Source organism: Vombatus ursinus, unplaced genomic scaffold (genome assembly GCF_900497805.2).
Source record: "Vombatus ursinus unplaced genomic scaffold, bare-nosed wombat genome assembly UNPS02015255.1, whole genome shotgun sequence".
NCBI classification, from domain to species: Eukaryota; Metazoa; Chordata; class Mammalia; order Diprotodontia; family Vombatidae; genus Vombatus; species Vombatus ursinus.
Genome location: NW_020955033.1, coordinates 40,197,704 through 40,217,647, shown reverse-complemented (window position 1 = coordinate 40,217,647; position 19,944 = coordinate 40,197,704). Strand labels below are relative to the sequence as shown.

General features: G+C 36.3%; 1 protein-coding gene across 1 annotated transcript in view; it reads left to right on the top strand.

The window, feature by feature from the left end:
- The window catches only part of LOC114031898 (protein spire homolog 1-like), a 137,079-nt gene that overhangs the window by 93,187 nt on the left and 23,948 nt on the right, over window positions 1-19,944 (top strand). The window contains exon 7 of the mRNA XM_027847094.1: window positions 9,545-9,714. Within this exon, the coding sequence (XP_027702895.1) occupies window positions 9,545-9,714 (170 nt within the window). The remainder of the gene's footprint in view (window positions 1-9,544; window positions 9,715-19,944) is intronic.

Below are 19,944 nucleotides of genomic sequence, written 5' to 3'. Positions count from 1 at the left end.
TAAATGCATCGTTTTCAGATCGTGATGCAATAAAAATTAAGTGTAATAAAGGGCCTTGGAAAGATGAATTAAAAATTAATTGGAAACTAAATAATCTAATACTAAAGAATAAGTGTATCAAACAACAAATCATAGAAACAATTAACAATTTCATCAAAGAGAACAACAATAATGAGACAACATACCAAAATTTATAGGATGCAACCAAAGCAGTTCTTAGGGAAATTTTATATCTCTAAATGCTTATAGAAATAAAATAGAGAAAGAGTAGATGAGTGAATTGGGCATGTAACTAAAAAGGCTAGAAAAAGAACAAATAAAAAATTCCCATTTAAATACCAAATTAGAAATTCTGAAAATCAAAGGAGGGATTAATAAAATTGAAAGTAAGAAAACTATTGAACTAATAACTAAAACTAAGAGTTGATTTTATGGGGAAAAAACAATGAAATAGTTTTGGTTTATTTGATTTAAAAAAGAAAGAAGAAAATGAAATAACCAGTATCAAAAATGAAAAGGGTAAATTCACCACCAATGAAGAGGAAATTAAAGCAATAATTAGGAGCTATTTGTCCAACTGTGTGCCAATCTGACAATCTAAGTGAAATGGATGAATACTTACAAAAATATAAATTGCCCAGATTAACTGAAGAGGAAATAAAATACTTAATCCCATTTTAGAAAAAAGAAATTGAATAAGCCATCAATTAATTCCCTAAGAAAAAATCTCCAGGGCCAGAAGAATTTACAAGTGAATTCTACCAAACATTTAAAGAACAACTAATTCCAGTAGTACATGAATTATTTGGAAAATAGGCAAAGGAATCCTATCAAATTCCTTTTATGGCACAAATATGGTGCTGATATCTAAATCAGGAAGAGCCAAAACAGAAAGAAAATTATAGACCAATTTCCCCAATAAATATTGATGCAGAAATTTTAAATAAAATATTAGCAAAGAGATTACAGCAATTTATCATGAGGATAATACACTGTGACCAGGTGGAATTTATACCAGGAATGCAGGGCTAGTTCAATATTAGAAAAACTATCAGCATAATTGACTATATCAATTAAAAAAAACTAACAGAAATCATATAATTATCTCAATAGATGCAGAAAAGCTTTTGACAAAATACAGCACCCATCCTACTACAAGCACTAGAAAGTGTAGGAATAAATGGAGTTTTTCTTAAAATGATAAGTAGTATGTATCTAAAACCATCAGCAAGCATTATTTGTAATGGGGATAAGTAGAAGCTTTCCCAGTAAGATCAGGGATGAAACAAGAATGCCCATTGTCACCACTGTTATTCAGTATTGTACTAGAAATGTTAGCTTTAGCAATAAGAAAAAGAAATTGAAGGAATTAGAATAGGCATTGAGGAAACAAAGCTATCACTCTTTGCAGATGATATGATGGTATACTTAGAGAATCGTAGAATCCTATACTTAAGAGATCCTAGATCTGTTTTTGCTTTTGCTTTGTCTGATATCAATTTATATTCCCCTTTGAGGCTTCCCATGTAGGTATTTTGACATTGTTGTCCTCTTCTGAGTCTGTGTTTTGATTTCCCTTGTCTCCATAGTAGCTTCCTATGGTCAAGGTTCTTTTCCGTTTTTTTGCTAATTTTTTAAAGTCTATTTCATGACTTTTAAAGTTGAGCTCTGCTCCTGGGGCACAGGGGGCACTGTCCCAATGTATACTTAGAGAATCCACTAAAAAACTACTTGAAATAATTAACAACTTTAGCAAAGTTACAGGATATAAAATAAAACCATATAAATCATCAGCATTTCTATATATTACTAACAAAGCTCAGCAAGAGAAGATAGAAAGAGAAATTCCATTTAAAATAATTGCAGACAATATAAAATATTTGGGAGTCTACTTGCCAAGACAAACCCAGGAACTATATGAACACAATAACAAAACACTTTTCATACAAATTCAGATCTAAACAATTGGAAAAATATCAATTGCTCATGTAAGCTGAGCTGATATAGTAAAAATGACAATTCTGTCTAAATTAATTTACCTATTTAATGCCATACCAAACTACCAAAAATCATTTCATAAAGCTAAAAAAATAGTAAAATTCATCTGGGAGAACAAAATGTCAAGATATCAAGGGAATTAATCAAAAAGGCTAGGAAAGAGGAGAAGATGAGGCAGTGAGAATTATTATGGTGTCGTAGGAAAAGCAGTGGACTTAAAGAAGACTTTGATCCCAGGCTTGAATTCTCATGTTACTGGGGCAATTTATTTCACCCCTCTAAGATAATACATGTAAAAGCCTTTGATAAATTATACATTTTAATTGTCCTTGTTATGAAAGAGGTTATATTATACAGAGAGGCTTTGAAATTTAATGTGGGAAATTTGCATGTGCTGCAGAAAGTGATAAGATAGAAGCAGGGTTAGGAGAATTCCAAAAATTTTGAAGAAAATCTTGGAAAGCATGAAGACGTCTAGCGAGCTAGCCAAGGATTTTTTTGGTAGTATAAAGAAAAGGGAATGTATCTAGCAAGTATGTGGGAGGAATTAACATATGTATTAAATATGGATGTAATTGAAAGAGAGCATTAAATGTATTAAAGAAAAGGAAAAAATGAAGCAGATGGAGATCGTGGTTAAAATAGATGCCTGACCTGCCTGGCGCATGCTGCCTCTTATTTCTCTCCCAGGATACCTTGTTGCTTTAGCTACTCTGGCTTGCTAACCCTATGAGTAGCAGTAGGTTGATAGCTGGTAGGAATGGTGCCTCTGTGGTAGGGCTGGGCTGGAAACGGACCTACGGTGGTCTGGTCAGTGTTACTTCTCTGCATGTTGGTGGCAGTTGGTCAGTAATTGTTGGAGCTAGGTCTGGTGGTTTGTAGAACATGGCTACTCTCAAGGCTCTTGGGTTCCGAGTCCTGGGCTGTCTCCATCAGGATCTGAGGGGAAATGGTCAGGTGATAGTGGTTGTTTGACTTGTTTAGCATATGCTGCCTACTTGTCCTGTCTAGAGTGATAATAAAGCTGACCTTTCATATAGAAATAAAACCAGTGGTCAAAGAAAAGTAATAAAAAAGATTAGTTGTATCTTTACCATATTTATCTTGAGACAGTGGCCAAAATATTGTGTAGGGAAAGGTTGGCTAATTTCTTATTTTTTTAGATCAGAGATCATCAGTAATTTTATTTTTCAAGTGAGATACTATTTGTAAAGTGCTTAGTACGATGTCTGGCCAAGAAAGCACTATATAAATGCTTTTTATTTATTCCCTTTAAAAAACAAACTAGAACAAATACTGTATAACCAAATAATTTGTTACTGAAGAAGAAACAAGATTTTGACTTCTCAATATTACGTGAATTTGTACTTAAGAGCACAACCCCAAAGCCAGATTTTTAATATCAAGATTCTTTAAAGGTAGCTATAAATCAAAAGAGAAAAAATGCTCTCCAACAAATTCAATTTTTGGTCACTAAAGTTTGTGTGAAACATTGCTATGTACATTTTTATTTTGGTCTTATGTAAGTTTTCTTTTTTCAAAAGATGTATTTTGTGATTTTTCCCAATCAAAAGTCTACCTTTATCATACATTTATTTTAGAATGTTAAAAATATAGTATGTTTTTCTTATTGTTACTGTACTTCATATTTTATTGATGTTATTTGTAACTCTAACACTACATACCTAGTATAGTTTAAAATTCAGTTTTATGCCAGCTAGCCCCCTGCATTACATCTGAAATCTACTAAGGATATTCTTTAATTCCCCCACCCCACTTTTGTCTTCCCTGTGCTTTTCTAATGCCTGAATTACTTTCTTTATGCTGTTTTTCTTTTTTCAGCAACGCGGCCGCTTAGCATGTCTCACAGTTTTGACTTGTCAGGTAAAAAAAAAAAAAAAAAGAAAGCACTTCCAACACCTGACATGGCGTTTTGTGATTTTTGTGAAGCACGTTTCACTCATCTGCTTGTTTAAACATCTATCAAAAAGAAAACTGAAGGGCTTCTTCCAAGCCACAGTCAGTGAAATCAAAGATTCAGCCTATTTGAGGCAGGAAAAAAAAATCTGTTTCCTACTCAATAGGCATTGTGTGTATATGGAATATCTATTACTTTTGTTACATTGAAAATAAAGTAAACAACTGCCAAGATTTGTTCATATGTTTGTTACAAAATTAAACTCTTTGACATCATTGTTTCAAGGAAGAAAATGTCTAAGGGACTTATGTATTGAGTGAACAATAAATTTTCTAAAGAACAAATCTAAATAGCTTAACTCAGTAATCATTATTTTACTTTAGGATTTGGTCATAGTACTTCTCTTTTCTTAAAAACAAATTTGAAGTGATTGTAGTATTACAAAATTTTGAGGAAGCTCTCTTTTATATGTCATTACCTTGACATGATACATTCAGACCAAATGTTATTACTAGATTTCTTTTCTCCTAATTCCATTAAAACAGTAAAATTATAAGAGCACCATAGTGATTTTATCATCATGTGCCCCAAATGTGAATTACAAAGCTAGACATAATTACTTAAATTAGATTAAATTCAGTGAAACTACTAGTTTTTGAGCTTTCATTTGCAAAGTTATTGCTCTTTTTTAAATTATATATATAAATTAATTATAAATTATTATTAACATAACTCTGAAAATTACAACACATGTCAATTAACCAAGAGTCAAATCAAATGTTGAGTGTTCCACATAATTTTCAAAATAATATCTTAAAATTAAGACGTTTTTCAGATTAGAGTATTTTCTAATCTGCTTAAAAGTGAATAGTTACTGTTAATCATAAGGTATGAGATGAGGCTCCATCAGTTTTTTCCAGAAGTTTCTTTTCCTCCTTAGTATAAATTGTCTGTCAGTATTCAAAGAATTGTTGGCATGTCTTGCCTACAAAATCACATACTAACAAAAGTAGCAGGCTATTAATGTATTATGTTTTTGAGACTAAAATAGAGTGCTAACACTCTAATATGTTCTAGAGTGGTACCACTATAAAACTCCTTACAATTTGTATTCTTGTAGCATTTTCAGCTATGATTTTTATACCAGTTTGTTTTCATAGTACATTAGAGAAGTAGAACAAATTCATTTGATATAATATTTTTAGAAATTTAACTTAAAATACCTATCATATGGCACTTAAATTTGATCATTTGACTGACTACTGAAGAGCCCTTCCTGTTTTCTTTGTTCATTTGATAAATATTACTTTAGCAACCATTTTCCTGATGCATTATCATCCTAGAAAATTTGGTTTGAAAAGGAGACTCCAGGCATTGAGTGTTTGTTGAGTGTATCTGTGTTACTGCTAATGTCCAGAACTGGGTATTCTCTAAAGCAATTTGGCTGAAATCGAACATAATGAAGGGGAAATCTGCAAAATATCAAATGACATTAATAATTGTTACTTGATATCATCAGTCACACGTATACAGTAAACTGTTGACTGCAGAAATTCACATTGGACGCAGTCCAATAAATATTAGATATGGTTGGCTCATCTGAGCATCATATACATGTTTATATGTATTTATACATATAAACATATATGTGCACATTCATGCCTATGTTTGATGTCGATAGCTTAGAGAAAGATGATCCAACTGAAACAAAAGCCGGTATTTTCAATGCGGAAGAGTAGCCAAAATTTTTTTATGTCATTGCTTGATATTTATTGTATGTTTATGGCTTCTAATTACTGTTTTGTTCATATTTCCCTAGCTGTTTTAAAATGCATTTTCCATTAATGCTTTCTCTTTCAACAAATCACTGTTCTAAGAATATAAACTGAAAAGCTTGACCCATTCTGTTAACCTAAAATGAAAGAAGTGAAAATCCATTTCCTTTCTAATAATTATTCATAAGTTCACGTTGAATTTAAAGATGTCAACTCATATTAGATCTTTTTATTCCTAGTGATAAATCTGTACAACATGTTTAACAAATCATAAATTTATTACTTGGATGTGTAAAAATATTTTTTTACATGTATGTATTAAAATTTCAAATTATATATTCGTCTTTTAGAAATTAGAAAACTTAAGAGTTGCAAGGGACCTCAGCATCCATCCAGTCCTACCTATAGCCAAACAAAACAAAACGAAAAAAAAAAGAATCTCTGATACATTTCTCACAAATTGTCATCCAGAGTCTGCTTGAAGACTTCGGACAGGGAACATATTGCCTTCTAAAGCAGCCCATTCCACTTTTTGTTAACTAATGAATAGAAAATATTTCCAGTGATCAACCTGAATTTTCCTCTTTGCAGCTGCTAAACATTGTTACTGGTTCTGCTCTCTGGGTCAGAACAAGTCCATGCTTTGTTCTCATGACAATTCTTATACTTGAAAACAACTCATATGTGCCCCCCGCCTCCCCAAAGCCTTGTCTTCTGGCTTGCCTCCCCAGTTCCTTCAGCCAGTTCACATTTAGCATTGATCAGTGTCTTTTACCATCCTGATTGCCATCCTCTGGAGCAGTGGTGTCACACTCGAATAGAAATGGCTGTGGACCACATGGCGACTTAGTTTTAAAATGTGATATTATCTGTGTTTTGTTGTATTTATATTTATTTTGTTAGATATTTCACAATTACATTTTAATATGGTTCTAGCCACACTTGGGAGTAAGGGCTGCATGCAGTGTCACGTATTTGACACCTGTCCTCTGGATAGTCCATAAGTTATCAGTGTCTTTTCTAAACTGGCCTGAACACAGTGTTCCACATGTGTTGGGGCTAGGACAGCTTTTCATTATTCAGTACTGCTGAGTTTATGATTATACAAATAATGTCAGTTTAAAAAATTGGTAATCAAGAGAATAAAATGATTTAGAAATTTTACAAAAAGCGTAAGAGCACATTTCTATTATATCAGTCACATACATTATAACTAGGAGACTTTTTTTCCAAACAAAAATCAGTTCTGTGATTTCATGAGTGTAGGAAGCTCCTGGTGAAAACTCTCTCTAACAATACAGACATATACCTGCTCTCAAATTTGTGGGCTTAGAGAGTTATCTGGGCCCAGAGAGGTTAAGTGATTTACTCAAGGTCAAATATCCTCTATGTAAATATGTGTCAGAAGTGAGACTGGAGCCCAGGTCTTTCTGACTCCAACGTCAGTTCTATCCACTACATGTCACTGCCTCTCATAGGAAATCTATCAACACTACAAATAGCATATGATTAAAGGATTGTGATATATATGTATGTGTACATATGCACATATAAGAGAATATAGCTACACACAGATCTGTCATATCTATTTCTTTCACAAGTAATGCATGACTGAGTATTAAACATTTGGAATTATGTATTCTTTCTTACTAAATGTAATATTTTGGTACTATACAAAATTTCTATTCCAGGAATTTCAATGAACAGACAATAAGTTTACTGGAAAGTTTCTAAACTCTATTAATGTAGTTTACAGTATTATAGAGAGATAAAGTAAAAGGCTTTTAAATTTTATTTAGAATTAAGGTAGTTTTGTTTGAAGTTCTGATGTTTGCCATCATTTAATAGTTTTAGGAGTATTAATTCAGGAGTTCAACCCTTTGATGATAATCATCATCATCATCATCATCAAGCCTTTTTAAAGAATTTGTTATGTGCTAGTCACTAAGCTAAGCACATGGGGTGATACAAAGAAAGGCAAAAAATGTGGTCCCTGCCTGGAAATCCAGTAATTGCGACCGGGTAAAATGGTGGTGCCTTGATTGTCTGTGGAACTCTCAAATATCACTACATGAAAACATGAGCTGAAGCATATAATAAAACCACCCTATCTAATGAAGGGGTTGTGATGAAAGAGCTTTATAAACCTCAAAGTGTTACCTCAATATGAGTTTATACTATTAGAGTTTCCTTTCCTAAATATTCAGTAAATCATTTAAGCTTTATTTTAATAATTTTTAAATTGTTTTTATCTTTTTCTCAGGTTTACAGATTTTCCATGGCTATTCAAAGTTAAGATCTAATCTGTTAGCCCAGAAAATACATGATGAAATTTATGGCTGAGATAATTTTCCATGTTTGGGTCATCATTTCATTTACTAAAGAGGAAAATTAGTTGGACTCTTATCTATAGTGACATTTCAACATTAATATAAGTTCATGTTTTATTTATTCAGTGCTTTCCTTATTTCTTTAATGAATTTTCAGTCAGTCTGGCCTTGATGAATGTAATCCATCTTCTTTTCACTCTAATTTATTTACATATATGTATATAATCACCTATGCATAATTCCATACATGTATAACCATACACATGTGTATATATGTGTAATTTCATGTGCATACACACATGTACATATATGTGAAAGACAGTGTGATAAGTGGATAGAGAAGGGGGTATCAAAGTCAGGAAGACCCTGTTTGGTTCATCTCTGACACACACTGGCTAGGTGACCCAGGGAAGGTCGCTTAGGGTCTCAATGCCCCAGGCAATTCTCTGAGAACTTAACATTAACTGGTAGTAATCCTGGTGAAAAGCTTAATTTAGAAAGGCCAACATCACCCACTGCATCTGGGTCATCTGCCAGTATAGCTGGGATTTAAATCCAGTTTTCTTTTCAGCATTCCCTGCTCTTTTAGCCAGTAAGATGCAAACCCTCTGTATTGGTAGAGAAGGTTCTTCCCTGGGAACTCCTTATACTTAATGACATTACAGGTCTAGTCAAACAAAATTCTGTATGTTTTTGTTAAGTACACATGCAGATGAATATATATGAATACAGGTTCATAAATTTGGAGCTGGGAAAAATGTGAGAGGTCATCTAGTCCAACCCTCTAATTTTGTTGTTGAGAAAACAGAGGCCCAGAAATGTACAGTGACTTTCCAAGGTTACATAGGTATTAAATAGTAGAGCCAAGATTTTAAACCAGGTCCCTTTCCAGCTGTACCATGCCATTCAATTACTTCAGTTTGCTCAACTGTAAAAAGGGGATAATAATAACACCCACCTCACAGGTCTGTTGTGAGGACCAAATGAGGTAATATTTATAAAAAGTACTTAGCATAGTGGCACATAGTAGGTGCTATATAATTATTCTCTTCCCTTCAGTCTTCTTAAATGTGTGAAACCAGACCTCTTCCTCACTTGTAACAGTGCATTGTTATGCTTTTTTTTAAAAAAAAAAAAACACAAAACTAATTTCTTCTCTTCTTCACCTGTTTTCTGCAGCCTCATTAGAGAGAGTAAATTTAGTATTTCTGGGTCCCAGTGTCTGCTTCTATAAAATGAGGAGGTTAAATATCTAAGATCTCTTCCACCTCTGTGTTCTAACTTGAATATATGAATAAGGTGACCCAGCCACAGTGTCTTTTAAGTGGGATTTGCCAGTTATTCTTAAATATGATTATCTCACACGTGCTCTAATAAATTTTTTTTGTAAAAAAAATTGAGATTAAAATCTGAAATATTATATGGGAAATTGTTTCTTTGTGTGTGCTTCCACATGTATGTTTTGGTTTGTTTTGATTGCCTTTCTTAGATCACAACATGTGCTTTTTTGTTTCTTTTACTAGATGTAACCACTCCTGAATCTCCAAAGAAAGGGACAGAAGCCTCTGTGTTGAATGGCAGTTTAACACCACAAACAAAAGCCAATGGTGTAAGTGGCCCACCAACAACAGTGCAACGGAAGAAACTCCTTAAAGCTCCAACTTTGGCTGAACTGGACAGCTCTGAATCAGAGGTAAAGTAGTCCAGCTTTCTCCAGTTCAACATGGAAACTTCTCTCTTCAATATAGGATACCTGGACACCACTAAATACAGTACTTCAACTGGTATCTAACTTTTTCTTAGTTTTCTAATCTCTTAGGTAGGAAGTAAAATTCAGGGCATTTATTGAGAAGTGGAATAGTGACTCAATCAGGTACCACTTAGCCATGACCAATTCAGAATGAACATGGATGGCATCTACAATTTAAATCAACCTGGATATATAACATCTGTTATGTTCACAGCACTATGCATGGCAGGGATATAAGGATAAAAATGAAATAGCCCCTGAATTCAATGAACTTACTTTGCTGGTGAGTCTCTTTTCAATACTAGATATTCTTTTAACCAATAAGATCCGACCTTCATCACAAACCTAGTTTTGAATGGTATTGGTCATGTAATCCCAGCTATTAAGAAAAAGTGACCAGGATACTTGGACAATTAGAAACAGGGAGCTATTAGATAAAAGGAGGGGGCCAAAACCACAGAGAGAAACAATCTATTATATGAGGTCAGGGAAAGTGTTTCATCATGTACAGAAAAGGATTCTTATCATTAGCCTAGACCATGGAAGGCATATTAGATGTCCTGCCATTAAAAGCCAGTCCTTTAAATACTCATAGGTGCAGGAGTTATATAAGCACTGTACTAAGCACTTTACAATTATTATCTCATTTGACCCTCACAACAGCCCTGGGAGGTAGGTGCTATTACCATCCCCATTTTACAGCAGGGTCACACAGCTAGTAAGTATCAGAGATTTGGATTTGAACTCAAGTCTTCATGACTCCAGGCCTGGCACTCTATCCACTGCACTACCTAGCTGCCCCTAGGGTTGAAATGAAAAGCAACTAAATAATAATATACCTTGTTTGATTATATATTTTCTTCATTCATTTAGCATATTCTTTTATTCATAAAAAATCGAGAAAGATTTTTCATGTTTTCATAAATGAAACCCTGCCCCCACATATTCATGCATGCTATTTTCTACTTTAAAATAGTAATGATAATGCCAACAAGCTTCTCTTAAAAAAAAAAGAAAGAAAGAAAAGTATAAAATTAAAGGAGCAGCTGGAGAAAGCTACTTAGCATTCATTCTTCTATTCCCAGTTGTTTTTTTTTTCCTTCCTTGTCCCTTTTTGTTTTTTATCTCTGTTGGCTTGTAACTCTAGTTATATGGATTGATACAAGTAGAATTGGTGGCTATGTAGGGAAGGGGGGGATGCCTGGAAGCAAATGGAAATGTCAAGAAGCATGGGGGTATTGACCTTTTCCTGGGGTAAAGTCATTTAATCTCCAAACCTGAAACATGAAAGAAAAAATTAAATGTAAACAGGTTTCAGTCGCTTGCAAATCACTTCTCTCTCCCAAAAACTTAAACCTAACCTTAATAAAACATTTATTTATTTTGCTTTAAGGCAGAAAAGTTAACCTATAATCCATTTAACTTTTTAAACTCCATCCTGGAGTGGAATGCTGTCCAACCTTGTAGAACCTTTTCTTAAACCTAATGAGCAAATTTGCATCAGAAAACTATTATAAGGACACCTCCTCTCCTATGGAAATGTTTTTAGTGACCCTCTTGACTTTCTCTTTTGAAGCAAAACTCTCCACGCACATGTACCATCTAACCCACCCACCTATCCCCAGAATAGCACTTTCTCTATTTCTTTTGTTTTTTAAATTTTATTTTATTTTCAACTGGTTAACATTTTATTTCTCTCCCTACCCACCCCACCCCCTTAATGGAAAAAAGTTTTAGACTGTGTTATAACAAATATGCTTCGTGGAACAAAACAAAGTGTCCCACATTGGTCATGTCCACAAATAGATATTTCATTCTGCACTTTGATAAGAGGCTCACTGTTCATCCTCTGGAATTGTGATTGGTTATTGCATTGATCAAAGTGCTTAAGTTTTTCAGAGTTGTTTGATTTTATAATGTTATTGTTATTGCACAAGTTATTTTTCTCATTTTGATCACTTCACTCTGCATCAGCCATATAAATCTTTCCAGGTTTCTCTGAAACAATCCTTTTCATTGCTTTTATCTAGTTCTCTTACTCCCTCTGACCCTTCCCAACCCACTTCTTTTGAGAGACTATAGTGATTAGTGTTTCTTCACAAGCTTCTTACACTAGACACTCCATCGCTCAACTCTGGGCTTGTCCCCCAACCCTGGAATTTCTCTCCCACCTCAGCTGCTTCTCCTGCTGTCCCTGATTTTTTTCCAGTTCCAACCAAAATCTCACCTTCTATACAAGAAGTTTTTCTGAGTCTCCCTTAATGCCATCACCTTCCTTCTGAAATTATCTCCAGTATAGTCTGTGTATCTCGTTTGTATGTAGTTGTTTGCATATTGTCTTCTCTATTAAATTGTGAGCTCCTTGAGAACAGGGACTGTATTTTGCCTTTTTTTTTTCTATATCCCCTGTGCTTAGAAAGATAAGCACTCCAGAGCCCTGTCCTGATCCCTCTTGTCTCTCTACACATTTTCATTTGGTGAACTCATCACCTCCCATGGGTTTCATTATCTTTATGTAGAAGACTGTCCCAATCTATGTGTTCAAACCTCATCCCTCTCCTGAGTTTCACCAAATACCTTTGAGAAATTTTGAACTGAATATTCCAGAAACATCTCAAACTCAACATATTCAAATCAGAACTCATTAACTTTCTCCTGAAACCAACCCCTCTTCAAAATTTCCTCATTTCTGTTGAGAGCAGCCCTTTCCTCCTGGCACTTGGGTTCATGTCCTGAGTGTCATCCTTGACTCCTCACTTACCTAACCTTACATATCCCATCATTTATCAAGTTTTGCTGTTTCAGTTTCCACAATATCCCTTAGCTGCCTTTCCTGAAAGACATACCATCTCCCATTGCTTGTCACTGACTCCATTCCTAGAATGCTCTCCTTCCTCACTTCCACCTCTCAGGATCATCTTTAAGATCCATCTCAAGCTCTGCCTTTTGCATGAGGCCCTTCCTGGTTCCCCCAACTGTTAAAGCCTTTCCCTGACCATGTTTACTTTATATTTGCTTTATGTGTGTCCTATACACATATATGCATGTTGTCACTCCCCCACCCCATTAGAATTTAATCTTCTTGAGGGCAGAGACTGTCTAGTTTTGTCTTTGTGTCCTCTGTCAATCAGGAAGCATTTATTAAGTGTGTGCTATGTGCCAGGCAGTGTGCTAAGCCCTAAGGATACAAAGAAAGGCAAAAGATCATCTCTGCTCTCAAGAAATTCACAGTAATGGAGAAGATAACATGCCAATTATTTCATTTCCCACCTGGTTGCACTACTTTGGGCTTCTTCAACATGTGCTGGATACTTTCCCTTGCTCCTGTCCCCCAGTTTTCAGTTTCCTTTTGTTTATTGTCTTCCTCCATTACATTGTAAGTTCCACGAGGGTAAGGGCTCTCTTTCTTTTTTATATGTTTATCCTCAGCTCTTAGCACAGTGCCTGGCACATAAATAGGCATTTAATAAATATTTATTGACTGACTGAGATTCATACAGGAGAAACTGAAGAGTGCCCAAAATCTGGAGGAGCATCTTGTGTGAGGAACAGCAAAGAGGCCAGTGTCACTGAATGAAGAGTAGGGGTGAGGAAATGGATAAAAAGACTGGAAAGGCAGGAGGAGGGTGGGTTGTGAAGAACTTTGGAATTGTTTGCAAAACAGAAGATGGTGAAAATGTCAGAGTAGAGAAGATGGCATATATGAAACATGTTATGAAGGTGGAAACAATAGGATTTGACCTCTGCTTGGATGGGGTGGGTGATGGTAAGAAAGTGAGAAGTTGAGGATAATACCTGGGTTGCCAACCTAAGAGGAAGATGGTGCCCTCAACAGTAATAGGGAAGTTTGGAAGGGGGGAAAAGTATTTTGGGGGTGTGTGTGGAGGTGGTGGAGGAATAGATGAATTCAGGTTTAGATATGTTGAGTTCAATATATCTCTGGGACACCCAGTTTGAGATGTCTAATATGCAGTTGGAAATGTGATTCTGGAGGTCAGCAGAGAGCATAGAATTGGACAAATAAATCTGAGAATCATCAGCAAAGAGATGATAGTTGAATCCATGGGAGCTGATGAGATCACTAAGTGAAATAGTATAAAGTGAGAATAGAAGAAGGCCCAGGACAGAGCCCTTGTGGGATATTAGTGGTTAGTAGACATGATCTGGATGAAGATCCAACAAAAGTGACTGGAAAGGAGCAACCAGATAGTTAGGAGGAGAACCAGGATAGTGTAGTGCCCAGGAAACCTGGACAGAAGAGAATACCAAGAGGAGGGTAATCAACACTGTCAAAGGCTGCACAAAATCAAAAAGGATGCGGATTGAGGAAAGGACATTAGATTAACTCTGGGGAGAACAATTTCACTTAAATGATGAGGTCGGAAGCCAGATTGTAGAGAGTTAAAAACAGAATGAAAGGAAGTGAAGACAGTAATTATAAACAACCTTCTCAAGGGGTTTAGCCGCAAAGGGAGAAATGATAAGAGATGATAGCTAGTGGGAGTGTATGGATAAAGTGAGAGGTTTTTGAAGATGGAGGAGACATGGGCATATTTGTAGATGTTAGGGAAGCAGCCAGTAGACAGGAATAATTAAAGATAAGTGAGAGCAAAGATGACAGAGGAGATGGTCCTCTCTGCTTGAGGAGACCAGATGGAATAGGATTACTTGTGCATGTGAAGGGGTTTGCCTTAGGAAAGAGAAGTGCCACCTCTTCATGTGACACGGGAGTAAAGGAGGAGAAAGTGGCAGAAGGCATCTGGTGGTATGAGATGAGGAAAAGGGGAGAGAAGAGAGCTCTTGGAGATTGGCCTCTGTTTTGTTTTGTTTTGTTTTGTTTTTTCAGTAAAATACAAGGCAGGGTTCTCAGCCAAGAAAGTGGGAGGACAGGAAGCCCTGGAAGGTTTAAAGAGGGATGAAAAGCTTTGGGAAAGGGCCTGTGGTGAGTGGGATAGTAAGTTGATTAGGGAGGTTTAAAAAGGATTGCCTTGCCATAATGAGGGCCCAGTTAAAATCATATCACACAGATTTGTAGTGGATCTACTCCACATGGGTTTATGATTTTTTTCCTGTTTTATGCTGCAGTGTGTGTAGGCACAAAGGCAGCAGATGGTAGGAATATTCCAAGGCTGAGGCTTGGCAGGACAAGATCACGAAAACAATAAGGGATCAAGGAACTTGATGAGAAGACAATGGAGAGTTGAATTGGTTCAGAATGGGGGGAGGGGAGAATAGTGTGGCTAGTGCAGGAGTGATGATCTGTGAAAGAACTGAGGGGTAGAGGTCGTGGTGAGGATGAAGGCCCAGTAGAGCCAGAAGTGGAATGACAACACATAGTGATCAGGTAAGGGAATTTCAGAGTTCATGCACATGAAAGTGGTTCATTTGTGGGTAATGACAAGATGAAAGGTATGACTATCTTTTTGTGGGGCTGAGGTTTGGTGTTGTAGTACTCCCGAGGACTTGTGAAGTTAGGGTATTTAAGGGATTATCAGTATTTATGTTGGAGTCCCTTGGTATGAGGGCAGGAGCTGGGGAGCAGAAAAAGACTATGAATTCATTGAGGAAAGAAGGGAAATATCCTGAGGGTGGCCCAAGAGGCTGTGTCATCAAGAGGGAGCCAGGTCTCAGTGAGACCCAGAAGACGAAAGAGTGGGAAATGAAAAGATTTAAGATGAAAAAAGGTTGGTTACCTACTGAATGTGTATTCTAGAGAGCATAGTGGAAAGGGTAGATGATGTTAGAGGTGTTGGTTTGGGGGGGACTGGGAACAAGAGGTGGAGAGTAGGGGAAGATTTTAATGTTAATGATGCCTAGGGGTTCATAATCACAGCTTGGGCAGGGTGTAGGGAGTAGGGGGTGGAATACATTAATCACTGAGCAGTGAATTGAGATAGATTTCCATGGTTCATAGTTACTTGGCCTCAAGGTGTAGTCCTCTCAGGGCCTTTAGGCAATTCAGGGACTAGTGCAGAGAGCTGAAGAAGTGCTGTTACTCCCCTTCTCCCAAGGCAGAAGACCAGGCTGGAGACTTGTTGGAATGGCCTTCTCCTCCTTCCGAAAGAGAGAAGTCTGGTGCTGTGTTGCATGGAACATAGTATTTCTCCTCTTCCATTTTCCTCTTGCAGCTCAGTTCAGTTTCAACCTCACACCACAAGAAGCCCCTCCCAGAATAAGCCGATCACTTCTAGTCTCATCACGGTTGCTGCTAAATCAGCTTTGTTCACCTCCCCACCTCCCTCAGCGTCCACTCCCCTCTGATTGGAGAGCTAGATGATAGAGCACTAACCTCCCCAAAGCTTTCCTTTAAAGATGGCAAGACCTGGACTTTACAGCTCACTCCACTGCTCAGGCTGAGTACTTCTGCTGTCCCTCTCTTCCTATTTCCTTTTATGTATTATCTTCCCCTATTAGATTGTAAGTTCCTTGAGGGCAGGAGCTGTCTTTCTTTTTCTTATTTGTATCCCCAGCACTTGCACTGTGCCTGGCACATAGTAGAGGCATAATAAATGTTTATTGAGTTGAATTAAAATTCATTGAGAGGCAAGAGACCAGGTAAGAGACCTTACTTCGCAATGCAGGAGACTAGTGCAAGTGTGGGATGGATGGAATATCATTTCTCCTCTTCCCAATGGAAGCTGGAGATCAGGCAGATTACCTAGCACAGACTCTGGCACATAGGCATATTATACATGTTTGTTGATTAATTGATTGAATTTATATCAAGTCTGCCATCTCTGAATTTATCTGTTAAGATCTCTGAAAATCTAATAGAATTGTCTTTTTATCTTTGTTTTTTCTATTATAACATTGTTAACTGCAAACTGAAACATGCAAATCTATAATTTGTTGTTATCTTTAAACAAAACTCTTACTTTTGCCCAGGTTCCATTGACTTTAAACCTCCAATGTCCATCGTTGGTCCATGAATTTGTCAGAATTCTTAAGTCTTTTCAGAGGTCTAAAGGTTATTATACTTGAGCTCTCCTTTCTGATCAGGAAGAAGTATAGTTCTTGGGTATTCCTCCTGAAGACTATGGGCAAAGCAACCTCTTCTTTCTTCCTAGCCATTTTAGCATGTTATAAAATCTTCTCATGAGGGCCATCTGGCCTGCTGACTTATTTTCCAGGCTTCTTTTTGAAGAGGAAATCTACTTCCACATGCTTTATAATTCTCTTCAGTTATAAATTTACATGTTTGTAACTATAGCTGAAAAGGTGACCAATGATCCCTGTTTTAGAATTATAGATTTAGAGCTGAAAGGGGACCTTACAGACCACCTAGTTCAAAATCATTTTAAAAAAGGAAACTGAGTCTCAACTTTTGTTATTTTCCTAGGGCACAAAGGTAGCAATTAGCAGAGACAGGATTTGAACCCAGGTCCTCTGAATCCAAATACAGCGCTCCTTCTACCTCTGATTACAAATATGAACACTTCCTAATTCATAGTTGTAAGCATGCCTTAAACTTTCTGCTATTTGCAATGCCTTTAGCAATGACCAAGATGATTTTATTCATCTCTTCCCTATCTCCTGCTGCTGCAAGCTTAACAGATATGAACAGCTCATGTTTTGCAGCTGTTGATCTCACCATTTATTAACTCAGACTATTTCAGTGTACCATTCAAGTATTTTTTATCTGCCAGATTTTTCTCTTTGCCTCATCCTAGTTTAAAAACTTTGATGTTCTGGTATCCTACCTTCTATTACTAACTTGCACCTTGCTCAGTTGAACTAAATTAAAAGCATGGCTTTGATGTCTGTAGGTTGACTATACCAAAACCTCATCATTAACTGCTGTACTACATTATTAACTATGTCCTGTGAAGTTTATGATATTAGGATGTGTAGGCTGAGATGCTTAAATTTTAAAAATCAACTCTTAATTTTTTCATTTAATTTTAGGCATATTTCTAATATAGCCACATAATGTAGTTATTCTTTTAGATTAGTGGTCATTAATTTCAAATGAAAAAGTAAAATCTCTGAAAATAGTTTTAATTAATAACAGAAATAGCTATATTGGTAAATATAACTTTTCCTATCCTTTATTGAGTCATTAGTCCATTTACAAGGCTTTTGTCTGGCTTTCCAATTTTCTGCCTCTTAAGATGTAGAAATAAGATATATTATTTTATATGACCACATTGATAAAATGAAACAAAAAACTGTGGTTACCTTCTTTGGAATTTCTGGATAAGATCTTTTCTAAAGTATATACTAAAGGCATTACATATGCTGAGTCGGGACACAGAGGCTCAACAGAAATTCATTAATTTATTCACTGCCAGATCCTATATCTTCTTAACGTGGGCTGAATGATACAAATTGTAACTTATCCTTGCCTACTCCCTCTTTGAGACTTTTGTCCACTTCTTACAAATCTTTCACAGGGACGTTCGTTGTCTTAGTGCCATCCTTGAGATTGCTTGGCATTGTTTGAATGCCAGTGGAACATAATATATCTGTCATTTAGCAGAATCTTAGATCAACCTCACTGGGCATCAGCAGGAGAAGGCCCATTCCTTCACATACTCTATATACCAGTAGTATCAACCTTTTTGGTATTGCCTGCATGTGCTTTTACATGTCCCTTAGTGCCAAAAATGTGCTTCTTCTCACCTCTGCCTTATAGAAACCTAAGATTTCTTCAAAACTCAGCTCAAGTGCTACCTTCCACCAGAAATCTGTTCTGATCCTTTTAGTTTCTAGTGCTTTCCACAAAAATTACTTTTTTTATATTTCTTATGTGCGTACATGTTTTCCTCCAGTAGAATGTAAACTCCTTATGGTCAGGCACTACTTGCTTTTTGTCTTTGTATCCCCAACATCTAGCACATAGTGTTTGATGTGTAGTAGGTACTCAATAAATAAATACTTGTCACATTAAAAGAATTACTGAATCAAATGTTTTTTTTAAATAACCAACAAATAATTTGTAGATTGGGATTTCATAGTCCCTATACCTTCAGTCAGGTTGTATGATTATGAAGATGTGGTCTTTTGTAGAATATTATTTGTACCTTTCTCAAAGTTGCAATGAGGATGCCCTCTTTGCATATGTAGATTATTATCATAAAAATTTTATTGAGTTTAGAAAGTAGGGGATATGGGCCAGTAATTATTATTAACTTTCTTAATTTACTTTTTTTTAGTAATAGTAGATCTAATTTTTTAAAAATCTTTTGGTAATATCCCCTCTTGCCAATATTTGAGGATAGATCCCCTTCAAAGAAAGTCATATATAAAAAATATTTATAACAACACTTATGTGTCAGCAAGAACTAAAGTCAAAATGAGTTGCCCATTGTCAACCAGATGGAAACGGCTCTAACCTGTGGGTGGCCGGAGCTGAACAGAGCAGGCTAAAGACAGGACAGTCAGGAATCAAACAGAAATTTAATTTCAAAGTGAGGGAAACAGCTTGCAAGAAAGGACACATGTGCCAGAGCCCTGCCCCTAGTGGGGGCGGGGTGCTTTAGTGTAAAAAGATTGAAATATTTATACCAATGGCTGTACAGTGAGCTGTAATCCTGAAAATGAAGGGTAACAGCAACAATGTGACAAGTTTGATTCATAGCAGGGTTTCATGACCAGAAACAATTCTGGGATTTTGCTGTGGCTGAGATCATCCCAAGAGTGAGCGCAAAGGATTGTTGTTATGCCAAGCTCAGGGCACAGCTTGCTTGCAGGGCCTTCAAAAAGCTTAAAAAAACAGGGTGTCTCCTAATATCTTGACACCGTCAAGATATGGTGGGGGAAGGCATCTGAATGATATGAGATAAAGAAGAAAGGAGACAAAGGAACTCTTGGCAAATACTCTCATTTTTTTTCATTGAAATATGAGGCAAGGTTGACAGGGCGGGGAAACAGGATTCTGTGGGAGGTTTGAGTATGAATGAAAAGCTTTGGAAAAGGTGCCATCGTGAGTGGAATAGTGAGTTGATTAGAGAAGTGTAAAAGGATTGATTTGCTACTGTGAAGGTATAGTTCAGATTATGTAACACAGATTTGTAGTGAGCAGGGCTTCATGATTTTTCCCAGCTTCATTCAACATCAAATAAGTGCAAGTAGTCTTAAGACTGAGACTTGGCAGGACAGGACCAGTGATAGGATAAGGAGGCAGAGGATACAAGAGAAGAGATTATACAGTTGGACTCATCAATTCAAAAG